The sequence below is a fragment of the Symsagittifera roscoffensis genome, chromosome 2 (genome assembly GCF_963678635.1).
Source record: "Symsagittifera roscoffensis chromosome 2, txSymRosc1.1, whole genome shotgun sequence".
In the NCBI taxonomy this organism is placed as follows: Eukaryota; Metazoa; Xenacoelomorpha; order Acoela; family Convolutidae; genus Symsagittifera; species Symsagittifera roscoffensis.
Window position 1 is genome coordinate 26,274,392 of NC_087063.1, and position 27,144 is coordinate 26,301,535.

At 36.2% G+C, this 27,144-nt stretch overlaps 1 protein-coding gene across 1 annotated transcript in view; it reads right to left on the bottom strand.

Moving 5' to 3' along the window:
* Positions 1–253: 253 nt before the first annotated feature.
* The window catches only part of LOC134839300 (gamma-aminobutyric acid receptor subunit alpha-4-like), a gene marked incomplete in the record, with an annotated part of 80,949 nt that continues 54,058 nt past the window's right edge, over positions 254–27,144 (bottom strand). The window contains 3 exon segments of the mRNA XM_063854803.1: positions 254–1,170; positions 1,803–1,865; positions 8,982–9,189. Coding sequence (XP_063710873.1) covers positions 483–1,170; positions 1,803–1,865; positions 8,982–9,189 — 959 coding nt within the window.

Sequence of the window (27,144 nt, forward strand, 5' to 3'; positions counted from 1 at the left end):
CACAAATAGTTTGTCAAAAGCTGTAAACTTTCTGTAAATTGGACTGATTTTTCGGTAACATAAACTTAAGAAAATTTTTTACGGAAGTCGATTTTGAAAAAAAAAACTCGGAAGGAACTTTTTTTTCGGTTCATTGGTCTTAAAAAATAAAATCATTTTGGAGCAAAACTGCGCTAAATTTGTACTTAGCCAGAGGCGCTTTTAGCTAATATCTTGTGAGAAAAGTGAACTAAAAGTTTTAGATGGAGCCTCTTTTCACAGGATTTCATAAAAAATTGTCTGAAATCTTTCGAGTTATGAGACAGTCAACAAAAAATGACCACTGCACAGCATTTTTGCCCAACTGCTTTAAAAAACATTTCAAATTGAAATTATGTAACTTATCTAATGCTTAAATTTGATCAAAGTTTAGTTCCATTTTCTCATGAAATTTAAGATGATCGACAGGGAAGATGATGGTATTCTCGCCTCGTCTTTTCTCCTCAATTCAGAAAATAAAAATGCCAGCGTTTAGCAACTGTCATGCCAAGTACAAAATATACCAAGTTCCAAATGGTAAAAGCGAGAGGAAATAACCACTTCGAAACTTCGTCAGCGTTGTCTTTCGAAAATGAATCCAAATTGATGATGCCGCACAACTTTTTACGACCTCCCGAAACTCTGTCCTCGTGAAACCCGCCGTGCGCATTGATGGTAGACGAAACGCGCTTCATCTTTTTTGCACCCCGGTTGCGTGTTTGGGAAAAATCATGCATATCTACGACATATTCAATCGGGTTGTCTTGTAGCCGAAGGGTCTTTAGTTTCTGCTTTGGGGAATTCGAGATTGCGCTTTGGTTCACAGTTTTGTTCGAAATAACGCCCAGTGATGACGATGAGTCATTAGAGGTGATACTTTTAGCCAGGAAACTTGTTTCTTGTTGTGAAATTTTCGAAGGCAGAGTCACTTTGAAGTCGCCGTTCTTCAAGTTTGCATTATCGTTTTGCATGTTGTTCGACTGGCGTGTTTTGAAGATGCTCTTGGCAAAATCGATTGTTTTGCGTGCGTTTTGTGATTTCACCGGAGGCTCGTAGGAAACGAGAGCAAACTCGATCAAACTGGCGAACACGAAGAAGAAGTTGACGATCAAGTACAAGTCTGCCATTTTGAGGTCTGCAATGCCTGGAAACCTGAAACAAAATATCTGTTCTAATGTTTTAAAAACAGCAATAATATTTTATGAAACGAAACGGTAAGCATGTATGCGCTTTTTTACTGTGAATAATTTATGCGTCGGGTATTTTCATGTACTTTTTTGGGTATTTTTAATGTTCACAATGCCGAAAACTGAGTTTGCTGCATTACGAAAGCTATATTTAGTAAGCTGGTAATAACATTTCCGGGAAATATTTGGAACCTATTTTTGAAAAGATTCCTTGGAAAGCTGCAAGATTGCTGAGATGGAAACAAGAGCAACAAAAAAACATAAATATGCAGTTAATAAATGTCACTGTCGAAAGTTCACCACATTAGCTATCGTCCAAGAGATGAATATTAGGAAATCTTAACAGTTGTTAGTTAGTACGTTACACCACTCCAGGGAATAATTGTTCATGGCTACTATACCCTTTCATAAACCCCTTCAACTACCCCTTCCCTCCCCCACCATTGCAAAATAGGGTAATTCGTCACCAGCCACAAAATTCATATATGCTTTTTAAATTTGATCCTATAGAGGGGTGGATATTCTGGACTAGGTATCTTACGGGGTTGGGGGAGGGGGGGGGGGGGGGGGTTAGTCAAAGAGATTAATTTTTCAGACCTCCTGCTGCTGTCTGAGCTGACGCCACACAAATTGTAGCGACAGCTACCATTTGCCGACATCCTTCACAAAAAATAGCATAAAATTTTATTTAAATAGGTTCATTTTCTAGTTTGATTTTTCTCTGACCAAATCAAACAGCGACAAAAAATTTAAAAAATAAAAGTAATTTTATCGGATTTTATTAAGTTTTTGTTAAGACCACTTAACCATGACTGGAAGGATCAACATACGAACTGTACAGCTCATTACGGAGAACCGTTTTGTGCCCCTGTTTAGGAACTACATGCAAATTTTTTTTGGAAAATACGTAAGTATAGAACAGATTTATCTACAACGAGCAAGAATCAATTCGAGCAGTAATCAGCTCTATACGGATAAAATTGGTTTTATAATAAAATTTAAGTATATGAATTGTCAAAAGGCCACTCTTCAACCTCAAACATTGATTTTATTAGTTGCCTTTGCTCGTGGGGCGAAAATTGGTCGAAAGCAAAAATTAGTCGAAAGCGTCAATTCGCACTTTTTTGGAAAAGCAACAACTCGCATCAACGACAATTAGTAAGATTATACTGGTATGACGCAATGGGGCTGATAAGTGTTGCGTGCTTGCCAGAACCGAAACACGAACTGTTTTTGAAAACGACTGGCGGTTATCAAAGCGAAGCGCCGACGTGCGCGAAGCGCGCCACACCGCCATGCCACTCAGAGATATAGCCTTCTAATTGTCACTTGGTGCGAATTGTCGCCTTTTCTCGTAACTACCAATTGTCGCTTCGACCAGTTGTCGCTTTCGACGAATACTCGCCTCCCAGTTTTTGCTCTCAAGTTGTTCCTAAAGTTTGAGTTAAAAAAAAACTCTGTCAGTGTAAATTGAGCGAGAGTTGTTTACCGCGAAGCATATTTAGCAAACTAAATGTTCGCGCTCTGAGAAAAAGTACAGGACCAAGTTAACATATTCCCCCCAAAAGCCGTTGAGGGAGAATGTTAGATTGGTTCTAAATTCAGAAAGAAATTTTCAGCCAATCAGAATCTTTGACCTTCGCCATTAAAATGGCCAAAAAATAACGTTGATTTATTGAAAAATCTTCTCCCAGATTCCAATATTGACCCTAAATTTATGATTCCTACTATCACTAGCCTTTTGACAAGAGCAAGGATTCTGGTATGAACGTTCAAATTGTTTTGAATTTTGTCTGCTTTTCGGACACAGATGATAATTTCGGAACGAGGCGTATGCTACCAGGGCATAATGTTGTGCAGGGGAAAAATTTATTCATAAATGAACGTTTGCCGAAATCACATATGGAAATTAAAAGGAAATACGATGACATGAATCCTATTACAACGACTCATAACTGCCAAGTGAAAGTCTTTTGCTGACGACCAAATCGCTCACTTTATTCCCAAAGTGTAAATAGTTTTGCTGGAGTGGCCAACTAGCTAATTTTGTAGCCAAAAAACAGATTTGTCGAAATCGACCAAGATCTCACAACTACCCTCCAGCGGTTCATAAAACCTTCAATACTGGGCGCCATATGGGTGCTGAACTAAATGCCAATTCAACTCCTGGTTTTTCGAGATGGTCAGAGAAGAATTTATCGCCAGAAATATTGAATTTTCTTAATCAGGACTCAAAGAAATTGAAGATTGAAAAATAATTGAAAGCACGCAAGGTAGAAACAATAGTAACAGAAAACGCAATCAAAAAATTTAATCTACTGGATTGAATTTTTTAGTTTGACATGGAAAGAAAAGTAGTAGAACAACATATGGTTTCAAATATAAAGTCCCGTAGATGCCATCATGATCAACTCGTTATAAATATAAATATTATTCAATTAGAACAAAAACTTCTGATTATCGCCCTTTGCGAAACGTGGTTGTGTGATAAGGGTTATCGGAACCTCTCTCATCTAAATAGCTATCATCCCTCAATTTCTAAGCACCAAAAATATCAACGAGGTGGTGGACTGCGTTTTATGTGCCAAACGATGTGAGTTTTCAATTAAAAAATTCTAAGGTTAATTCCGAACGCATAAGCATATCTATTGTGTATAAATTAGTCAAGACCAAAATTTCTGTTGTCTATAAACCACCACAGAGCAAAAATGAGGAATTTTTGAATCAGTTTGAGAATAACCTTCTGAACTTCAATGCTTTGAAAAGTAATTTTCTTGTATGTGGGGATTGTAATATTGACACTTTAGATTGCAAGCCAAATTCTAGATCTGATATGATTCTAATTAAAAGCTGTGATGCGCATATTTTGAATAGCGATCCAACTCGTATTACTCCAACATCGATAAAAATTATTGATCAATTAAATGCTAATTTTGATAACAACGTGCAAACACTGGCTTCAACTATTGCTGATCATTTTCCCTTATTTATATCTGGTTAAATGATTATTGATCCGGAAGAACATCAAGAATACCACTTCAGACATCTTAAAAATCGTTACCGTGACGATATTATTTGTAGAATTTATTCCTCTTAGATAACAAAATGTCTGAATTTTATAAGCTTAGTGATCCCAATGAGAAATTGTGTCTGTTAGTTGAATCCATAGATTCAACAATTGATCGCTTCGCGCCCTTAGAAAAATCGAAATAACAAAAATAGTCATGGGTTATCGATTCAACCAAAAAAGTCCTCAAAATTCGCGATCGGCTTTTCAGGAAATGGGTACAAAATCCTATTGAATTGAATAAACTGAAACCTTCTCAAGCTAGTAATTTAACAACTAAGGCACTAAAAAACTAAAAAAGAGTTTATTTTTAGAAAAAAAAATGTGAATGGTAGAAATTCAAAAACGCAGTTCCAGGCCTTTGTTGAATTTGGCAATGCAAACTCCAGAAGCACGAGTGTTTTTGATGCTGTTGGTTTTTTTATTTTTTGTCTCAATTCGCGAGAAACTGAGGAAACTCGAATTTGATTTTAAACAAGCGGTGGGTTATGTAGATCGAATTGAAAAATCAGTGGTTTTTAATTATATTACCATCAAAGAAATTGAAGATGCCATATATTTGTTGAAAAACAAAGGTTCTAATGGTGATGTTGGCATAAATAACAAAACTCTCGCTGCCTGTAAGTTTTGTAAGAGTTTGCAGCTTTTTCAACCAATGCGTTAACAGTGGTTGTTTCCTTTGAGGCTCAACAGTTGCAAAAGTCATGCCCTTTTTTAGGGGCGCTTTGAATGAAACTCTGTAAAATTATAGACCTAATTGTTTACTCAGTTCACTCAGCAACATTTTGAAAGAATAATTTTCAATAGTATATATAAGTTTGCTAATAGTACAGAATAGTACAGAAAAATTTTTAAGAGAAACAGTTTAGATTTCTGAAGAAAAAAGTCATACTTGGATGCGCTGATCGAATTTACAGGATTTTTTAGAGAGGGATGGGACAAAAAATTGGTTGGTCAATTGAGCTTTGTTGATCTCAAAAAAGCATTTGATAACATGAATCATGATGTTTCATTGGCAAAAATGGAAAAATACGGCTATAGAGGCCGAATTCATTGTCTTCTGTTAATTTGCCTCACTAAAAAACAAATATCTTACAGGCGCACTATGTCATGTGGAGTACCGCAATGGTCAATTTCAGGTCCTTTTTCGTTTTTAGTGTATTTAAATGATCTTTCGAAAATTGCAATAGGATCTGAGGGAATTTTACTTGCAGACGATACTACATTATGCAAGGCAGAGAAAAATTAGTTCGATAACTCTGATAGCTTGTTAAACAAAATGAAAAGATGGTTCAAAACGAATGGTCTTAGTGTTAATCGTGGTAAAACTCAAACCAGGAAATTTGATAGTAACTTTTCAAAAGATTACTTTGCTTTTGGTACTTCAGTTCAAATCACAAACGTGTGTAAATATTTAGGCATTTTTTATTTAAAAAACTTGCTCTCAAATTTCACATTGATTATGTGTGCAAAAAAATAACTACATTTTGTGGCATTGTCTGGAAAGCTAGGTACACCTTTTCTAAGCAGCAGATGCTTCGCTTTTACAAAGTATATATAATTTCTTCAACCACTTATGGAAATTTAATATACGGCAATACATTCCAATATCACCTTACCGAGATCAAAAAAATTCAAAAAAGAGTTATGAGAGCATTTCATTTCAAAAAATGATATGAATCAATCAAGGAAATTATGGACGAAAACAAATTGCTTACTCTTTTTGATTTATGATTTTTGAGATGTTTAAATCTTTAAATCTTTGTTAAAATTGCGATCGGACAAAAAAAAAGTTTCTTTGTCTCAAATTTACTCCAAAAAAAAGGATCATGTACCAGGAGCAAAGCGAAAGGCGTAATTTAAGCGACAAAATTTTCTACCACCGCTGAACAGAGATCGCTTTCAGTTAGAATTGTGCAGGCTTTTAACTATTTAAAACAGAATGATTTGATACCTGTTAATATACAATAAATGTCACAAGTTAGCTGTTTGAGGTTCTAAAAACAATTTTTTCCATCCTACCTAAAAGCCAATCAGGACCTCTATAAACTGTTTTTTAACTTCAGCGCTTAAATTATTTTGTTTGTTGAGTTGATGCTGGCTGTCTTCTCTTTACTCTCCATGATATCTACTCGATAAGCAGTAATGCTCTTTAGGATCTCCCTCCAGGCATAATATATTGCTTTTGGCGTTGTATATGTAGCTGGTAAAGTAAAATCAATTTTAAATTTAAGTTTAGCTTCAAACTAAAATTTGATCAGTCGTTCTTCCATTGCTTCAAACCATTGTTTTTAGCGCAGTTGTGTTGAAAGCGTATCAAAAAATTATAGAATTTATCAAAAACCATTTTATTATTGCAACAAAGTGTTCATATAGTACTCACTTCAAAATTTCAGAATGAAAAAGCAACTGAAATCATACCGTTCAATTTCGTTTCCGCTCAAGCGATGCTATGTAACAGTTGTAAATGTTTCGTCCAATTTTTTAGGTTGACTAAATTCAGTCCCAAGCTCTCTCAAAGCACTAAAGGAACCTGTTTTGGCCCAACTTTCTGCGCCACAGGCAGATTTTTTGAAAAAAAAACAGGCTATAAAAGGCGTTTTTAGCCACTTTTTGAAACACTTTGACAAAAAAATTGCGTGCACTTTTTCGGCGTGCACTTCTTCCTTATAATAAGTCAATTTTGGCGCAAAAAACGCCTTTAGAAAATTTTTAGGATATTTTTAGCCAAAAATGTATAACTCAAAATAGTACAAAAGGGTACCCTTTGGTTCGGCGGGGGTCGAATTCCTAAGAGGGGGGATTTGTCCCATCCCTCCGGCGCCTCCCCCCAAATCCGCTACTGATAAACTGTTTATAATCTGCTTGTATTAAAATTATAAACTGTCTGCACTAGTCTGTACAAAAATCGATTAAAAATTTTAAAATGGTAACGGGTCTTATTATAAATTAAATAATGAAGATAAAAATATGCAAAATGAAAAAATAGCAAAATGAGCTGCAGTATTATCGATATAGTCAAATTTTCATTCTATAAAAATTAAATATCATGGATCTGAATCAGTATAGTTTTCTGCAATAATCGATAATTGTTCGATTTTTGTCGCTGTGAATAGTCTTATAGAAGGAAACAAAATTTGGCGTGGGATGTCTTTCAACAAGCAAAATCAAAACCTCAAATATTTTCAAAAAATTGTCTGGACATACTTTTATTTTAACAATTTAAGACAGCAAAAAACTTTAGTTAATTCAGTAAGAATGATAGAGAGATGCTGTAAAAAAGCAGTAATTTTCCAGACCTGATTTTTGAAAATAATTTAAAAGATACAAAAAAAATTTAAAAATCTTAAAGAGTCAGTATTTTTTTTTATTTTCAAACTAAAAAAAGATGCTTTTAAAATGATAGCCAGGGTTTGAAAATTACAAAAAGAGTTCTATCCTTTGAGCTCAAACGCAAAACAAAATATACCAGATTAAAATTCAAATCACGTTTTGTTTTGCCTATTACGTTTGTTTAACAAAAATCGCAAAAATCACTGTGGTAGAGATTTTATTTTGAAAACGAAAGCAACGAAAATCATTTTGAAAGCAACATATCAATAAGCGAATTGAGAAGACGATTCAAGTGAAATTCGAAAACGAGCACAGGGATTAAAAGCGTCAGGTGTTAATCCAGCAATTCAACAAACTCACGAAGAGGCAAGCATTTGATCAGGAATTACCGGTTGCTGTGCTGAATCTTCGCACAAAAATGAAAAAATATATAATTTTGGATTTTTTTAGGAGTAGAGTGCTAACTTAACCTTCAAGAGCTAGTTATCAACCTAAAGTTTTTTTTGTAGCTAGTTCAAGAGCTAGTTATCAACCTAAAGTTTTTTTTGTAGGTCGATCAAATTGATTTTTCGAGCTCTCCTAAAGCAGTAAAAAGACGCTATTTCGAAATTTTTGAAAAAAAAACAGGTCAAAAAAGCCGTTTTTGGGCATTTTTTGGAAAATTTTGACAAAAAATTGCGTATTTTTGGCGCGCGCTCCCCCTCAAAGTTAGTAAAATTTAGAAAAATTTTAGTGTCGGTCTGGACATACTTTTGAAATTGTCTGGACTTCTTAAAAAGTACCAAAGGGGTCAGCAGGGGGTCGAATCCCTGAGGGGAGAGAGGCGTCCGCCCCCCCCCCCCCTAAATCCGCCCCTGGCTCTATACCATTGGTAATTTATTGACTCTTAAGTCGTTTGAAAAAAAAATTTTTTCGACAGTTTTTTCGACACCCAGATAATTTTTTGCATCATTTTTCGCAGCTTCGATTCACGACTGAAAGGACTGCAGCGTGAGATATCACTTGTTGTTTGTGGTACTCAGATTTGCAGAAAAAGCTAAATTAAATTTCTTGTTTCGGCGGTCGGAGCAACAGCAATCTCGGGACCAAGTTAGTAGCCTTTCCAAACCAATTTATTTTGTTTATTTCCTGGTTGAACTGAAGGGAGGTGAAAAACATGAAGGGACATATTGCATGGCGTGACAACTTTTGCTGCAAATTCTTCTGATTTAATAACCGATGAAAAAAAAAGAAACAATGTAGCGGATGGAAATGTTAATGTTTTTCGTTTAAAGGAAGGAGCTTGGAATTTAGTGGATTTAATGAAAAAAGAAATACAGTCAGCTAGACTTTTAAGGGGCTGTTATGGACGGGAAACAGGGTAGTTTTGCACTTACTGATTGGCTGTTCCGGTGATGAGAGTGATTTCAGCCAGAATAGTGGTGATGGACAGGGATGCTCTGGCAGGTATGGCCCTCTTGTCGATCCAGAAGCCCACCCAGGACAGAGCCACTAGAGAGATGGAGGGCAGGTACATAGTGATGACGTAAATGCTCAGTTTACGGATGAGACGCACGCCCAGACACAGCGTCACGTAGTTGTAGTCTGAAACAAAAACAAAAACTGTTTTCCAGCCTCCCGTATAACTTTTGGGTTTCTTCCCATCCATCCAGCCATCAAGTCTAGATACAAAAACACTAGCCCCACCACAGAGTGATTTTTGCACTAAAGTGGAAAGTAATTAATTGGAAGACTATAGCGAAAGATCAATACGCCATTTCGTTTTTGACGGAAGTGGATTGCGCAAAAGATGTTAAAATGACTTTGCTGTTTTTGATCATCACAGGTAGGTCTTGGCAGCTTTTCTCCTGAGCGCTCGATTATGTTGCCTGGTTATGGTGCTTCGTTTTGCGGTGCCAGTTTTTGCGTGGAAAAAATGAGTGCCCAAACCCTGGCACTCAAGTGGAAAAAAGTTCAAAAAATAAAATCACCAAAATCAAAGACTAATTCCTTTTCACTTAGTCGTCGGAAGAAAAAGTCAAAGTAAAGGACCGAGGCATTCACTCCGTGTTTTGCAAAAGCTCCTTGCCATGTTTTCACATCATACGCTTGCGTTTAATCTTGATTTTTGGGCTACTTTTGGGTACTGCGCGAAATTGCACCAAGCTCAGAAATCAAAATTAGATTAGCACGTGTGCCTTAGAGAATCTGAATTGGCGCCCAGAGCGCAATTGAGCAATATTATGCATGCATGGTTGAAATCAAAAGTGAAGCCATATAATATAACAGTCTTGTAAGTCTAGCGTTGCATGGAACTAAGCAGTGTCCTCACAACTAAGACAACCACTTGATCAGCAGACCAACAACTGAATTAAGGTAAGTCATCATCCTTCATTGAATCGCACCTCTGGGATCGTGCTGTGGAAAAAAGATAGTTCATGGGTATAATAAACTGATTGTTCATTTAATTGATAAAAAATTTTGGGGTCTTTTGTCAAGACACAACCATTCTAGATACACTAGTGGACAAAACTAAGCGCAAACTCAGATTTTCTCTCTAAAGATCCCGTTTTCAAGGACAATTTTGGACCAATTCACAGAGAATTTAAGCAAAGTTTTTACATTGACCGACAGAAAATCATCTGAATCTACCCTCTCTGAAAGTGTCAATTTTTGATTTCAAGGACTTCGGAGTTTGAACTTCGGAGTCTGAACTTCGGGGTCTGAAAATGCCAGTTTTCACCATGCGCACTAAGTTTTTAAAAAAACTGAATTGTAAAAAAACTAGCTAAATATTTTAAAGGTTATCGCATGAACAACTTTTTTCTCAGCGTGTTCGAGTTCACTGTTTACTCGAGTTCACTCCTATTCAAAATTTAATGCAGATGGTAAAAACTGGAATTGTCAGACCCGCAAAAAACTGCTAAGTGCTTCAAATCAAAAATTGAGACTTCCAGAGAAGGTAGTTCAGAACATTTGCTTTCGGTTGATGAAAAAGTTTTGTTTCCATTCCAAGAGCATGTTGTCCAAACTCATCTCTGAAAACAGGCCTTTTAGAAATAAACAAGACTGCTTGTATATTAGAGCAAAGCCTTGAATGTCCCGACTCTACTTAAAGCCAATTGAAAGTTTTTTTTTGGTTGAATAATTGACAAAATGATTGAGAAAAAAAGAAGATTTTTTTTCACTTTATCCCCCCTCACGACTTGTCAAATACTAAGGGTGGAGTCAGCGTCTCGGATTGTGATATTAGTATTAGATTCCTGGCCTCAATTCAATTTGGAAGGCATTAGTTTGCTTCTTACGCATGTTATAGATATGCAATCTATTGCACTTCAATTATTCCAAATTGGCCTAATTGGAAATTTTAAAACGCCCGTAATTTTACGAAAAACAATCACAAGTGATATATGTTTTCAACTTTGAGCTTAAAATATTGCTTAAAAAACAAATAGCAACAAGATGGTACAAAAAACTCCGTTAAGAAAGTTCGTTAACAATTAAAAAAAAATTGACTAAACAAAAAAATCACGCCAAGTATAATTATTAATATAAAAAACCTGAATTTGCACATAATTTCAACCTCTACTTTATAGCGTACTACCGCATTATTCAATAGCAAAAAAAAACACGACTGTTTGTGTCAAGGCGAAGATTGAATGTTCCGACTGCCTTTTGAAGCCTATGGAGCAGCAATAACATAAAAAAATTACAGATAATAAAAATAGAAAATTCTTTTTTTTCTAAATTGAGTTTTTTTGTAAAATCATACCCTGCACGGCATGTATCTTACAAAGTGATAAAATTTGCTACTAACAACAAATCAGTTATGGCAAAAAGGCTTCCTTCATCCAATTTGGAATATTTTCTAAGGCGGATTACATCTACGCTTACGCGTTATTAGCGCGAATTATATCGGGCAATAATGCCCCAAATTGGCCAACATAGCAATCCTTAAAACCGCATAACTTTACAAAAAATGATCACAGGTGAAATATTTTTTCAAATTTAAGCTCAGGTCAACAATACCTTTTGAATGGCCTAGTTAAAAAGTCGAATTTTGTCTGAAGAAAAAAACCAGGCTCTTTTCGAGTTTCCCACCCCCTCGTAAATTTGCAAAACTAAGCTGTTCAAAAATTGCTCACACGGTTTTTTGCATGAAAGAAATGTTGTATAAGCTTGTTCACCTGTTCACGCTGACACGTTTCACTGCAATTTATGGCTCTTTTCCAGTTTCTCCCCTTTCAAAATGCCGAGTTTTATGCTTGTTTTACGTGTTATTACGGCTAAATGCGTGATGTTACGCTGCAAAGTATGAAGAACAAATCTGTTCACAGTTGTCGATTTGTTCACCACGCCAAACTTCATTGCATTATGACAACGTTAAATAAGCTTTTCAAAATTAAATTTGAAAGGGGGGAAACTGGAAAAGAGCCCAATTTATAACATGAAAACTCGTTTTAAATAGACTTTCATATATTGAATTTTAGACAAAAATCAAAGGGTGGGGGGGGGGGTAACTTTTTGAAAGCAGAATCGTTCGCCTTCCGGCTCGTTAACATTATATCGCCCCAAGCCGTTGAGTCTTGGAGGGGGCTATAAATTGCTGAGGACTATATTTCGAAAATTGAGGGGCATCAAAGATTGATTTTGGCAAATTTTGGAAAAGGAAAGCTCTAGAATTTACTACAGTTCTATGATGGCGTGTAACTTACTTCGAAAATTCAATCAACTCATAAAACATTCTAAACCAATCCAAACACCTCATAACAGGACGAATTCTGACAGAATATATTTGAGCTGAAGGGGCTTGTAGAAAAATATGGGAGTTGCTTTGCCGAAAGTTGATATATTGTAAAAAGGCTCCAAAAAAGACCCTTTGGGAGTGAAAAAGTCAAATTAGGGAGCAGAAGGCGTGTATTTCGAAGCCCGTTCAATCTTGTTTTTAAGGAAAGCCCCGAAATGCCTCGTCCGGAGGGTGAAGCCAGTTATAAGCTGACCGGAAATATAATCACCAAACCACCGCAAGACAGTAAGCCACCAAATGACAAACACCAGTCCTCGTCCAGCGCTCAAAACGACCGGCGCGAGAGCAAGGAGCGAATGGTCGCCGGCATAGATCGGGAGGGCGAAAAAGGTGGAAAGGCGAAGGATAGTAGAGAGAAGAAACGAGAGTCGAAAGACGCCGCCGCGAATGCCATTCGAGAGGAGCGAAAGACTCTGAAAAGGGAGAAAGAGAAACAGGAGAAACAAGAGAAGCGGGCAAAACGAGAAGACTCAAAACAGGACTTGAAAGTGAAACGTGGAGACGAATTGCCACATTTGCATACGAGGAACAAATTCGAGCTGAATTTTCATTATTAGAAAAAAGAAAGAAAAAGTTAGGCTTAAAAAGCTGACTTTTTGAATCAAACTTTTATATATGTATAAGAGCTTATATTCTGAATTCTGAATCACTTTAAAACTCTGCTTGAATTTGATCATACTAGTTTCGATACTTCAAAGACCCTGGAGAAATCTATCGAGCCGTCTCAATCCCAAGATGTGGACCATCCTTCGAAAAATCTTGAGATGAAAGCTAACAAGCATCTTGATAACAAAAAAACCGAGAAGTCTGAGAGAGGCGAGAGCGTGAAATCGATACCGACAAATACTCTCACGAAATCAGACTCACGAAACTCGTTCGTTCGGATGGGAAGTGCCAACAAGTTGAAACGAACAGCCTCATCTAAAAGCATAGGTAAGCAAACTTTCACATCGAGCGATGATAACTTTTTTGGGAGGGAGGGCAGGGAATTGTTTGCATTGTACGTGAACAACAAAAAGATCCTATATGTCAAACATTTAACTCGTACCTGGCTCTTATCCTTTTCCCCCCACCTCACTCAAACATGAATTTTATGGTCTAACGAGTGGTTTTACAAGGTTAATTATGTAGACAAAATATGTTTGTCATGGCATAATCAGTCTGCATGCCAATTTTCACGACAATCGGACAAAGTGAACAGTAACTTCAAATATAAAAATTTGCAGGTGGGGGAAAAGGAAAAAGAGCCTCGTACCTTTGCAATGTTTATGATGTGCCTAATTTTGAGATGAACCGCCCCCGAAAGTTAAACTCTTTTTCATTTCCAGTGGTTGGAGCAATTAAATTGTCAGAGTATTCAGACGTTCAATTAATTTTAACTATCCTTTTTCCCTTGCTTTAGATCGTCGATCTATATCCAGCCAAAATTCTAAGAAAGCGCTTGAGGAAAACAAGCCTCCTGCTTTTGCCGTCCGTGGAATGCAGACCTTTACCAGACGAAAAAGTCTGAACGAACTGGATTTGACTCGACTGAGTACCACGATGCAGGAAATTATACTTAGATCAACGTCGGCCAAGAATCTTCACGCTGCGAGCAATAGCAGCAACGATCAGTTCCAAAATCGTGTAATGGAGTTATCCAAAATGAACGAAGCACCCCCTTCTGGTCAAATTAGGGGGAGAAACACAAGTCTGTCGAGTTCCAACAGAGCAAGGTACTCTCAATTAGGAAAGGTTTCAGAAGCGGACTCGGAGTCGAAAGCGACTACAAGAAGTGGAGATCAACAATACGCTCCGGCGAAGGAAAATCCGTTTAATAAACAAAAAGTCAAACACTCGCCTAGCGCCAAGTCACTGAACGCCGAAAGCACAAAAGGCCGAAAAAAGAATAAAAAAGGCGAAGATGAGTCAAATTTCTACGACAAAATTGACGAGAATCCAAAAGCCGAGAACGACGTCTCCTTCAATAAAACCCAAAACGAGAACGACAAAAAACTGGGAAAAGATAACAAAACTCGACAGTCGGCAAAATATGCCGAAACGGGTACAGTGAAAAGGGAGGGCAAGAGCTCGGCCGGCAACTATGTCGGTTCGGACTACATTTCACCACTTTCAGTGCTAGATTCGAAGCACCAAATTAAATCCCAAAGTCGAAGTGCCAAACAATCGAATAGTGGAGCCCCAAATGTTCGCAAAGCTTCGGAAAATGAAATCATTCCGGGTGAAAAGGATAAAAGTGGGGTTAAAAGTCAGAGGAAGCAGCAAATCAAACCAGTTGAGAGTATCAGAATTCCACCTGAAGATACGGGAGGTGTGAACAAAACTTCGGCTGAAATGGCACATCAACAGCCAAACAGGTTTTCTTTAAACTGAATTTCTCATCAGAACCTCCGAAATAAGCTTTAAATGCTATATTAAGCTTCTAAAAAACTTTAATTATACAAGGGTAGCCGGTTGCTGTGCAACAAGCACATAAAAGATCCAACCACGTTGATAAAAAAAAATGAAAACTAAAATAAGTATGTTTTGTCAAATTTGTGTCAGTTTTTGTGCATGGCGTTATAAGAAGAGCTAAGCGAATGGTTAGAACAAGAGTAAAATAGGCATAATCAGCAACAGTTGTTTTCAAAGAAAAAAAAACAGAACAAAAAAATTGTTCAAATGGTTTGCAGATAATTTCTTCGGAATATTGAAATACTTGTTGTCAAAAAAAAATTGAATGAAATTTCAAAAATAGCTTTGAGGAACATCAAGTATTTCACGGCCTAAATAAAAAAATTTGCCCTATTATAGGACCTACTCGCGCCTTATACTAGCTCGAAGTTAGACTAAACAGCAAAAATTTCAAACCGAGCTTTCTCCACACTGCTTTTCAGAGTGTAAATTTTAAATTATTGTTAAGAGTAGTGAACAAGTTGAAGACTCTTATGTAGTTCTTGCTAATTTTTTTTCAGGAAAAAGAATAAAAATGTCCTAAAAAGTCTTTAATACAGGTGTGCATTCATACATATTGATGCATTTATGAATGCACTTAGGTGTATATGCACTTTTTGAGTTAAATTGGAATTCATCTGCTGAAAATGACGTAAATAGCATTCTCCAAATACGAACGTGGAAATGGTGCAAGAACATGAACGATTTCTAAATTCGAAAGTGGAATTACGTTTTTAGATTTCCTGCGGAATAAAAATTTTAAGGGTTGATGCTTTTTTGTCTGAAATTGGGTTAATGTTATAGAAAAAACGGCCAACATAAATCGTTCTAGAAATTCAAAGAGCTTAAAGGGCATCTATTTTTTCTTTGAAATTCGAAAGTTGAAATTTTTTCAACGAAGTCAGTTTTTTCTTATGTTTACTTGCGTTCATTACGCTTTTACAATCTTCGATTGGCTATGTTTCAAATTACACTTGATTTCTGATGGTTAAGTGCAGTACCTGATCTTGCTTAAAGCAGCAAAATATAGATTACAATCTAAGACAAAAAATCTCACTGATTTTCCTGTGATCTGATAAATAAAAACAAGTGTTACTCAAAGCTTACATGCAGTTTAAAACATAAATATACACAAAATACGGAGAATGGTTTTCTTGGAGCACTTAAATAATTTCCATGATGATTTCCGTACAACGCTTGGCTTGTTTTCTACTTAAAGTGGTCCAGAAAAAAGTCTCGAAATTTTTTGATGTGGAATAATTTACTTTAGTAAACAATTGCTCACTTAAGCATAAAATACTTCTTCTAGAAACACTTTTTTTCTAGATTGACTGTAGCAAAAAAAATTGTCCAAGCAAATTTGATAGTTCTCTTGTCCATATAGTTAATTGCTGTGGGTAATATGAGACCATTATACTAACCAGAAACGCAGATTTTGACGTTTTAGTTTTAGAACTTGGTGAATATATAGTGATGATCTGTAATCAAGCTCAAACGAACAGTTGATCAAGTTTTGGATTTGCCAAAAATGCGAATTTGGACACACAGTGGCAGGTTTTAACTTCCCAGCTGAATTGCTTCTCTAGGAGAATCATTAGATTTTTGACATCAATTTCAAAATCACATGGTACAATTTAATGGAACAGTTTCCCGGAGCGAGCAGATGGTTTTAATATCCAAACTCTTTTTACGTTGGCTGGTTTTTGTACCCTTACTCAGCGTTCAGGTAACGCCTGCATATTTTGTCTTTGTGCATGTCGCTGACAAATAGATTTTTAAAAAGGGGTCCTAGGACTGTACCTCGAGGAATTTCTCTTACAACTTCGAGTCATTCTGATTCTGTTCCATTCATTTGTATTACGTCTGTTTGTCAGATTATTCTTTATAAGGCTTATGGCAGTTGAATCAATTTTTTTGAAAGGTAAGTTATGATCAATTTAATCGAAAGCTGGATCAATTGAGTCGAAAGCTGAATATGTACATAAAAAATTTTTCAGAGGAAGTGCTAGCCGAGCCAAATCTGTGCCCGTCTCCATCTCTCAGGGTCAATTGGGTTCAACTGGTGTGAGCAATTCCAGCAGCAGTCCTCGCCACCCAACCCACGCCAACTCTTCATCAGCCGGGCCAAAAAACGTGCTAGCGCGCTCCCACATGTGCGGGAGCACCCAACAAAAACAACAACAAACGCAGCAGCAACTGCAGCAAAAACCAAATCATCAGAAACTAACTCCAAGGTTAGGGTCATTTTGAACCCTGTTTTTTCTTCTCAAGCGATAGAAAGTTATGCCCAAAACATCTGAACTAATGGATAATGGATATAAATATGCATGTTTTTACGTTTTTTCGTTATCGGAAATATTGCCGATAACCCAAAAAATGAGCATAAATTAAGCTGGATTTCGGACCTGTACTTTTTTTTGGATTCATAACTACCATTATTAGAAACACTTTTCTGTAGGCCTGAATTTGACTCGAACCTTTTGGCGGTCTAAAATCCTGTAGCGTTTGGACTGACGGTTATTTCCACAATTGACCCGAATACAAAATGCACAAATAAAAATTAATTTAGAACTGAGTCGGCACGTCCTAATAGTTAAAAAGGTAACTATTTAGGGAAAACGAAAGGCTTCTGATAGCGTCAATAAGCGACAGCAATCTTAGGTACTCCACTTTTGCCGAGAGAAGACCCGATTGCTCGAGTACCTCCTGCTCGCGAGCCGATTCCCGCTCACACCGACGACCGAAGAATGACGACGATGAACAACGACAGGACACTTCTCTGTCAGCATCGGGATCCGACTCTAGCGGTGACTCATCAACGAGTGCCGACGACAACAACGAGAGACCACAGGAACCATTGAACAGCGGATCTAATTTGGATATGATTCTACAACAAGCTCGGTCGGCTTTGTTGGACATCGGCAAAATGAAGGCACACGATAGGCGCTTTCTTAACGTCAAAATAGACTTAAGCGGATTGAGAGACGTGAATGTCATTTAATCCTAACCAATTTAGTGCTTAAAGCGCTCTTATGAGTTGAATTTTTGTTTTGAAGTCGGTTTTTCAGAACACATGATTAAAAACCAAACAAACGGCGTATCAATCCATTTTATACTAAAAGAAGCGAAAAATGTATATTATACCCTGTGTACAACTTGAAAGTCTCATTTTTCCCAAGAGCTCTGGATTTTGTTTTGTTCTGTACTCGAGGATTTAAGCTGATGCACTTTGAGCTCAAAAAGTCACCTGAAAAACTATAGCAGAGCTTGAAACTATCTGAACTTTTTAGTTTTTCTTGATTGCTTGGGTCGATGGTTCTCTGATTTTTTTGGTAACTCGACCAAAATGTGCAATTGTTGTTCCACTCGACGAAAAATGCCTATTTTTCACATATTCGACTCAAAATGGCCGTTTCCACAAATTCAGCCGCAACAAAAAAATTGTATTGGACCCGAGCGTGTTCAACTTTAAGGAGTCATAAGCTAATTATTCCAAAAGGTGGAACTAGATATCCAGGACCAAGTTAACATCCTCCACCCCAAGCCGTTTGGGAGGGAGGATGTTAACTTGGTTGTAAGCTGGAATTTTTCAGCCAATCAGAATAGAGCATTTTACATGCAGCGCTTAGCAAATTTAATTTAAATTCAGCGCTGGGGTAGAGGATCTTAACTTGGTATATCTTAACTTGGTCTAACATAATCAAATGTTAACTTGATTTGATATCCAATTGAATACAATTTACACAACCTGACAAAACCACAAATTTCAAATCCCATTATTTCTGCGACAAGCGATTTTGAGGTCGATTTTGAGTTTAGATTTTTATTATGTTAAATTTGGAACTCAAAGAAAGAAGATCATTTGTATAAGGACAAAATCCTGACTTTTGCGAGTGCCCTCCAGCTTAAATTATATAAAACTTAAAATGAGATAAGTTTTTGAGAAAAAATTGAAAGTTGAAATTATTTTGAAAATCATATCCCGTGCAATTTCAATTATGAAATGAAAAACAAAGCAATTATTAAAACACTATTTGAAGCAACTAGCTGTTTTCAGTTCCATTTGGTATGAGTTAACACCGGATTTAAGAACTATTGTATAAAAAAGCTTCGGTTTCGTCTACCGAAAAGTTCGGCAAGTTATCCGTTTTGGTGGCACTGACTCATTTTATCCTCTTTTTCTATGAAAACCACCTGTATATTTTTAACAAAGATTTTCAATTTTTTTTAGTTAATCCTGGAGCAAAAGAATGCGCATTTCTGCTAATATAGATTCCCACAAATTTAATATTACTAAATATAAACTTCTTAGTCTGAGTTTATATCTGCTTTTATTAAACTCAACTCCTTGTTGTTCCGATTTTCGAAGCAATCGGAATATTTATGCTCGGTGTGGTTATTTTTATTCTATAATTTTTCGCCGATCAAAATAAACATAGCCCATCGAAAAAACAATGAAAGCAAGTAAACATAAAAAACACTGAGTTAGGGTGAAAAAATCTCAACTTGCGAATTTCAAAGAAAAAAATAGATGCTCTTTAAGCTCTTTGAATTTCTAGTAGAATTTATGACCAGCGCTTTTTTGATAACATTAATCCAATTTGATAAAACTGGATCAACAGGAAAAGTTTTTATTCCGCTGGAAATCTAAAAACTAAATTCGCCTTTCGAAGCTAAAAATTGCTCAGGATTTTTTGCGCCATTTCCACGTTCGTGAGTGCTATTTAGGTCAGTTTCAGCAGATGAAGTCCAATTGAACTCAAAAAGTGCCTAAATGTTTAAGTGTATTCATAAATGCATCAATATGTATGAATCCACATCTGTAGTTATTAGAGATATATAAGACTGTTCCTGAAAAAAAAAGTCAGCAAGACCTTTATAAGAGTCTTCACTACGTTCATTACTCTTAATAGTTTTCAACAAACGTTTGTTAATCCCCATTGAAGATATCGACTTTCTGAGTTCAATTTTATCTCCGATCATTTTTTGTAAAACTCTGGGGTTTGAAAATTTATAGGTTTTCAATAATTTATTTTCCTAAAAACTATTCGAATTAAGGGACAGTCGGAACATTCAGGGCTTCGCCCTAAAATACAAGCAGTCTTGTTCAATATCAAGTTGTTGAAAACTCCTCGTTCAAAACTCATTGCTCATTAGCTAAACTTCAACTCTTTGTTCATTAAAGCTCAATGATAATCTCCATATTTTAAGATAGATTAAAAAATTTATAGTATCAACTCAGTAGATTCTTTGATAACGTTTTACAAAATTTGAGAACTTTACATGATTAAGTATGAAGCGAATATAAGATTGAAATAGTATCAGTAGTAGAAAACAAAAAAGCTCATCTGTTCTTATTTAGAATGCGTGACCAAAGATTTCTCAAGGTTAAAATAAGCGGCCGCGGTCAGGGGGACGATTCAAGAACTAAAGCGCACTCCTGACAAAACACTCAAGCGCCAATATTGGATTTTCTTGCGGGTTGGTGGTAGGGGAAGAGGGGGCTTTGTTTCAAAACAATTTGCAATTTAAAGTGTTAGTGCGACAGAGCTTCGATTTGGTGTACGGTAACGTTTGAAAAATCTACTTCAGTGGAGGCGCTTACTTTCATTTTTCGCTTTTTTTAAACTACAGCCACTTGTAAATTTTCAACATAGTTTTTTTTTCGTTTTTCCTTTTTTCAGCATTTAAATGATTTTCAACATAGGGGCAGGTTTTTCAAAAATTTGAAAAGTTTTGACAAACATTTTTGTAGATCGACCAGATTGAACTTTCGAGCTCTTCAACAAGCATATAAAAACAAAAACTGTCATTTTTTGCACATAATTGAATTTTTGACAAAACATGCAAAAACGCCGTTTTGACACTTTTTGGAAAATGCGTTTTTTTGGCGTGTGCAAAAGCGTCAAAAATGCCTTTAAAAAGTTCAAACTAGGTCTGCCAAAAATGGATGGCATGAAATATTATCAAATAAGGAACATTTGATGGCCAGGGTTTCCAATCCTTGAAAAAAGAATTTTGTAAAATGCGTTTTGTAATTGCCTTATTTCTGAACGTTTCAATAATTAATTACCTTGAATCGATCATCAGAGAAAAATAACTTGACAGGGCCAACTAGACATGTATCCATTGCAACAATTGGAACTTAGGATTATGTCACGTTATGTATAGATTACTTAGTAGTGAAATTTGTAAAACTGTGTTTAAAAAACCACACCGAGCACAAATAATCCGTCACTATCTTCGGAACAGAAAAGTACTCATCAACAGAATTTTTAGCTTCATCAAGATTTGAAACACACTTTTGACCTAAAACATTTTGTTATACTTTTTGCCGATGAACAAAATGTATGACTTTTGCAAGCCGAAAATAATATGGATTTGTTTGAGGTGGTACATCTGTTACTCAGAAAGATGATTCGACAATTTTTTTGTCTGAATTTTTGGTATCCCAAACACGACTCAAACACTAACAATTAAGATATGAGATTATCCGCATGAAATCCATAATTTGCCAAAAATTTAATTACCAAAACCAGTTAAAGGGCATTTGGAACATTCCGAGTTTGGACCTGATGTACGAGCAGGCTTGTTGTTCCAATTTTCGTAACGAAAGTAACGGAATATTTGTGCTCAGGGTGTTTTTTTTCTTCAGAAAAATTCGACATTTTAACTGGCCATTGTAGACAAATTTTTTTATATCTTTCAAAAAATATTGTTGTCCTGAGCCTAAATTTGAAAAGATATTTCACTTGTGCTGATTTTTGTTCCGACTTTCGAAGAAAACGGAACATTTATGCTCGGTGTAGTTTTGTTTTTCAAGCAGCTTTTGCCGATCAAAATAATAGTTTTCAACAGATTTTTTTTCTATACCCCATTAAAGATATCAACTTGTTGAGTTCAAATTTAAAAAAATACTTCACCTTTGATTATTTTTCGTAAAGTTCTGGGGTTCTGAAAATTGCCATATTGGCCATGTTTTGGACTAAATTATGCGCGCTTTGAAATTATGAGTTTATTCATAAGGCTCGTAACGCGAATTATATATGCGTGGCAAAAAATCCCACACAAAAAAATTGTTTCATATCGAATTGAGGCTAGCTAATCAGTCGTAATAATTTCGCACAACTCGAAACTTCACACTTTGGTATAGTCCAAAATTTGTAGTTCTTTAATTTTTTCCCACAATTATTCGATACGATTTAAGAGACAGTTAGAACATTCAGGGCTTCGCCCTGATAAACGAGCAGTTGTGTTCGTTTTATGTGGGCTTACAGATTGCCATTTTGGCCAATTTGGGACAATTAACGCGCGATGTATTTTGCGCTATTAACTCATAAGCGGAGATTTAATCCGTCTTAGAAATCGATCCAAATTGGTTGAAGATAGCTTATATGCCATAATTGATTTGTTACTAGGAGCGAAATCTGTTCTTTTGTACTTTATATGGCGTGTGAGGATGATTTTCACAAAAAAAATCAATAATGAAACAAAGTTCGTTTTGTATTACATTTAATTTTTTCTTGTTATTACAGCTCCATAGATCTTAAAAGCGTTTTTCAAAATAGATTCATCATCATATGTCAAAGTATTGCTATGAAAAAAAAAATAGTTAAAGAGAAATCAATAAATGCGTGAAATTAATTTCTGTCACGTCATTGGTTCAAAAGTAAGAAGTGCAGGCTATTTTTCCTTCCCGAACCTCAATCGAGCATTAATTTTGTAATGTATCTTTGATTTTACAAGTTTACTGAAGTCCAAATACGTTTGTAATGGCCTATTTAGCATGTCAATTTTCATAACAATCGGACAATGTGATCAAAAATTAAAGTTGTAAAATTGGCTCCTCCCACATCACACGAGCATCAATTTTACGGTGTAACGAGTGGTTTTACAAGGTTAAAGATGAAGAACAAATAGGTTTATCTTTGCCTAATAGGTCCGCATTCCCATTTTTGTATTAATCGAATTATGTAAGCGGATGAACCAATTTCAAAAATTTGCAAGTGGGCAAAAGGAAAAAGAGCCGTTAAATTTTACAGGTGGAGGAAACGGAATAATAGCCGAAGTGCAAACTGCAATTCTCAAACTGCATGTCAAAATCTAGCTATCTTTTGTGTGTTTTTGGTCTTTTTTAGGTAGGTTTTGACCTAAATAATCAAGTTAGTATACAGGCAGAAGAAATAAAACACTCGTTACTTTGCGAAAAATTTTTGTTGGAAACCCAGAGGTGTATGCGCAAAAAAATGGAAATGGAATGCCCAAATCCACAATCAACCGAACTGCAAAGCTAGATCTGGTCTAATAACTTCTCAAAAAATAGAATTGTTTAACCAAAGAACCGGTGACTGTCAAAGACATATGGAATTCTGAAATTATTCTCTCAGTCAGTTAGAGAAGAATTTGCATTAGAAATGAGGTAGTTTTATCTTAAATGGTAGTATCTGTGGTACTGCAACAACTCGCAACAAAAGACAACTCGCAAAGTTTAAGGAAAACGACAACCTGCAAGTTTTTGAAGCTAATTGGAAACTTTATATTCTCGGTTTAAGGTCGCCGGTGGGCGCGCTACGCGAGCCTCGCCGCTTTGCGGCGATAACCGACTCTAAATTTTGTAGAAAATCTTCTCTGTAGACAAGCTCACAATACGTTGGCGCGACTGCGGAGGTAAGTATATTGCGAGTTGTCTTTTAATGCGAGTTGTCTTTTATTGCGAGTTGTCTTTTCTTGCGAATTCTCGCATTACGAGTGTTTGTGCCCAAAACATTAGATATTCACCGCGAAAGTGACAGCCACCTCGAAACTTTACACCGATATATTCTATATAATCTGTTTTCTGAATTTCATCTGAAAAAGTGTATAATATTTTCTTCGTAAAATCGTTCGGTATATTGAAAAAACGCAGTTTTTTTCCACGTTCAACGGCATTTCATCGGTGAGTACACTACGTGTATCTTGGGTTTCTAGGAGTATGTGTGTGTGTGTGTGTGTGTGTGTGTGTGTGTGTGTGTGTGTGTGTGTGTGTGTGTGTGTGTGTGTGTGTGTGTGCAAACTTGCTCAAAAGCCAACCGGGCAGTTGTCGAGTTATTTCAGTTGGTATCCTTTTTCAGGACAACCTGTATATCCGTGCCGGCGCCTTTAGAAAAAAAATTAGGCGCGGTCTGTTGAAAATGGATGTCGTAAAATAATATCAAAAGGACTCTATTGGTGGCCGGGGGTCAAATTCCCGGGGTGGGATTTTCTGAGCCGTAAAATATACTACTGATTCATATTCGTTGAAAAATAGTTGTTGAATCTTCAGAACTTTAGAACTTTTAGAAATAAAAGGCTTTAGTTCATTTAAGAAATAAACTTCCGAATACATGATATAAGTCGGAAACTGGCAGACAACACAATAAGCAAAATGTTCAAATGTTAATTTTACACGTGCACACTCAATCAAACTTGTTCTGCATACTCCAATCATTGTCTAACCAAGCCAAACTAAGAAGACACACGACATCATCAGAACTGATCTCTCTTTCTAGGGCATTATTGGTACTCTATAATCGAAAGAGAGAAGAAACAAAGGAGAACACTGCAGGAGGAAGAATTAGGGTTCAACTTAGGTGAGTTCAAAGCTCTTTCTCAAAACATATTTAGTTAAAATATCAGAAAGAAAATGTTTTTTTTTAGCTCGAAGATCGGAGTCCAATACAATTGTATTGAGATATAAAAGACAGTATTTTGAAATCCAATTATAAAAGAGCTAATGATGGAACGAAACTGAAAATATTGAAATATTTCTTCTCGAAGTTTAAAGTAATAAAAAATCGTAGAAGATAATTAAAACAATTAAGTAAATGTTTGCCGTCACAGTATGTTAGTAAAAACGTCCAGTATGGCTGTAAAAAAAGACGAACTGATGGTTATTTTGTTTTCCTTTTTCGCTTTGTCCCCCGAATGTTTTGAATGATTTCTGTTAATTTCTTAAATTAGGATAAAGTGTTTTGCTCTTTGTCATTTCTGTAGCTGGAATGATGCAAGACCAGAAGGTCCCATCCTCCCGGCGAAATAGCAACAAGAATGAGCAGCAGACCTCCCTCCGACAGCTACGAGCCAAGTCACCACAACAGCAGCACAACCAGTTCCTGGAACATCCCCCCACACCAGCCCCAGACGGACACCTCAAGGGGGGCTCCTCTCCGTCGCCCTCACCCTTACGGCGATGCTCCAGCGCCATTTCGAAACCACTGTGGGACGAACACGACCTTTCTCTTTTCACCGGAAATGAATCGACCCTTAAAACCCTACAGAGGGGCGATACCAGGTAAACTAAAAGTTTGCGCATATAATTCATCATTCGTTTCCCGGGTCGAGATCCCGCTCAAAAACCGCTCAAGATATGAGCGGTTTGAGCGGTTTTTCAGCAAGATTTGAGCGGTTTGAGCGGTTTGGGCGGTTTGGGCGTTTTTTTTGGAAAACCCGCTCAAACCGCTCAAATCTTGCTTAAAAAACCGCTCAAAAACCGCTCATTTCTTGCGGTGATTTTTGAACGGTTTTTCAAGCAAGATTTGAGCGGTTTTTAAGCGGTTTTTGAGCGGTCTTATAAAGAAAACCGATAAAAACCAACAAAAAGGCCTGGAAAAGTAATGTGACCCCGGGTTCACCTCCATAAACCGAAAATACTTATCTTACATTTCCCCACACCGAAAATGCTTATCATACAATTGCCTGCATCAAATGTATGGAAATTGCTAATCATACAATTTTCATACAATTTCAAAAATTCTGAGTTGTGGTTTCCGTCGCGGGAAAAGCTCGATGAAGATAAAAACTGGAATTTTTGGCTCCTCTACCGCTTCTTAACCACTTGCCATTTTCTCTGTTTCTAACTTTTGACCACGTAGCCCAGTTGTCAACAAATTTATCATCTGACTGCTTTAAGCAACTACAAACACATTATGTACTCCTATACAATTTCATAAACTCAGTTATAGTTTTACTGTCTAATTATTGTATTTTTGTAAAAATAACATGTTTTGGGGAAATGGTAAAACAGCCGAATGTTCAGACCAAAAAACACGAGCGGTTCCACTTGAAATATGATTCTTAAATAGAAAATGATCAGGTCCATTGCTTTCCAATGCTGTGAAACTTGTTTCTAAATGACAACGCAAGCAAATGACTCTCCTCGAAACTATGTATATAAATTAATAAGTTAATCAAGTTTTCAATATGCCTTTGTAAGCTCCCTTTTTCTGGATTCTGACGTTGCATTTGCAATCACATCTCATTTTGTCGGATTCGAATCGTGCTTACGCTTATAAAAAAACAATAAAAACCAAAAAACACTGCTCTGTTTGATCAACAGCTGATTTTCAGACTCTTTTCCTCTTCCCCGCCTTTCAATTTCAATTTTGAAAACCTACCTTAAAAATGTTAAAATTCAAAAAATTTTGGCATGGTGAACAAACTGTAGCAAGACTGCTCGTATCAGAGTGAAGTCCTGAAAGTTCCCACTGCCTTTTAAGGTCTATGGAGCAATAATAACATGGAAAAAAAAAGTGTAATAAAAAGAGATTTTTTTAAATTGAGATTTTTTGTGTAAATCATCCCCCCAAACGCCATATCAAGTAAAAAGCGATAGATTTTGCTCTTAATAACAAATAAATAATGGCAAATAAGCTTCCTCTAACCATCTATGAGTGGTTTTTAGGACGGATTAAATCTCCGCTTACGCGTTAATAGCGCGATATATATCGCACGTTTAATGTCCCAAATTGGCCAAAATATCAATTTTTATACCCCCATAACTCTTAAAAAAGATCACAGATATATTTATGTTTTCGAATCCAGGCTCAAAACAACAATATTTTTTGATTGATTAAAAAACCGTTTGATTGAAAAAACGAAAATTGTCTGAAGAAAAAAAAACTCCTGGAGCACAAATATTCCCTTACTTTCGTTACAAAAATTGGTTTCATAAAATTTTGTCAAAAAGCAATGAAAACTTGCCGGGTGAACCAAATTTTCTATTTGAACGCGTGGTTGATCTGACTTTTGAAAAAAACGGAATTTTTATGCTCGGTGTGGTTTTTTTTCAGTCAATTTTTGCTCGTCGAAATTATAGTTTTCAACAAAAATTTCTTACAACACATTTAAAATATCGACTTTCTGAGTTCAATTTTAAAAATATGTTTTTACCTCCGATAAGTTTTTGTAAAGGTTTGAGGGTTTGAAAATTGCCAAATTGGCCATGTTCAGGACTAAATTATGCGCGCTTTGAAGAATTTATTCATGAAGCTGAAAGCGTAACGCGAATTATCCCGCACAAAAAG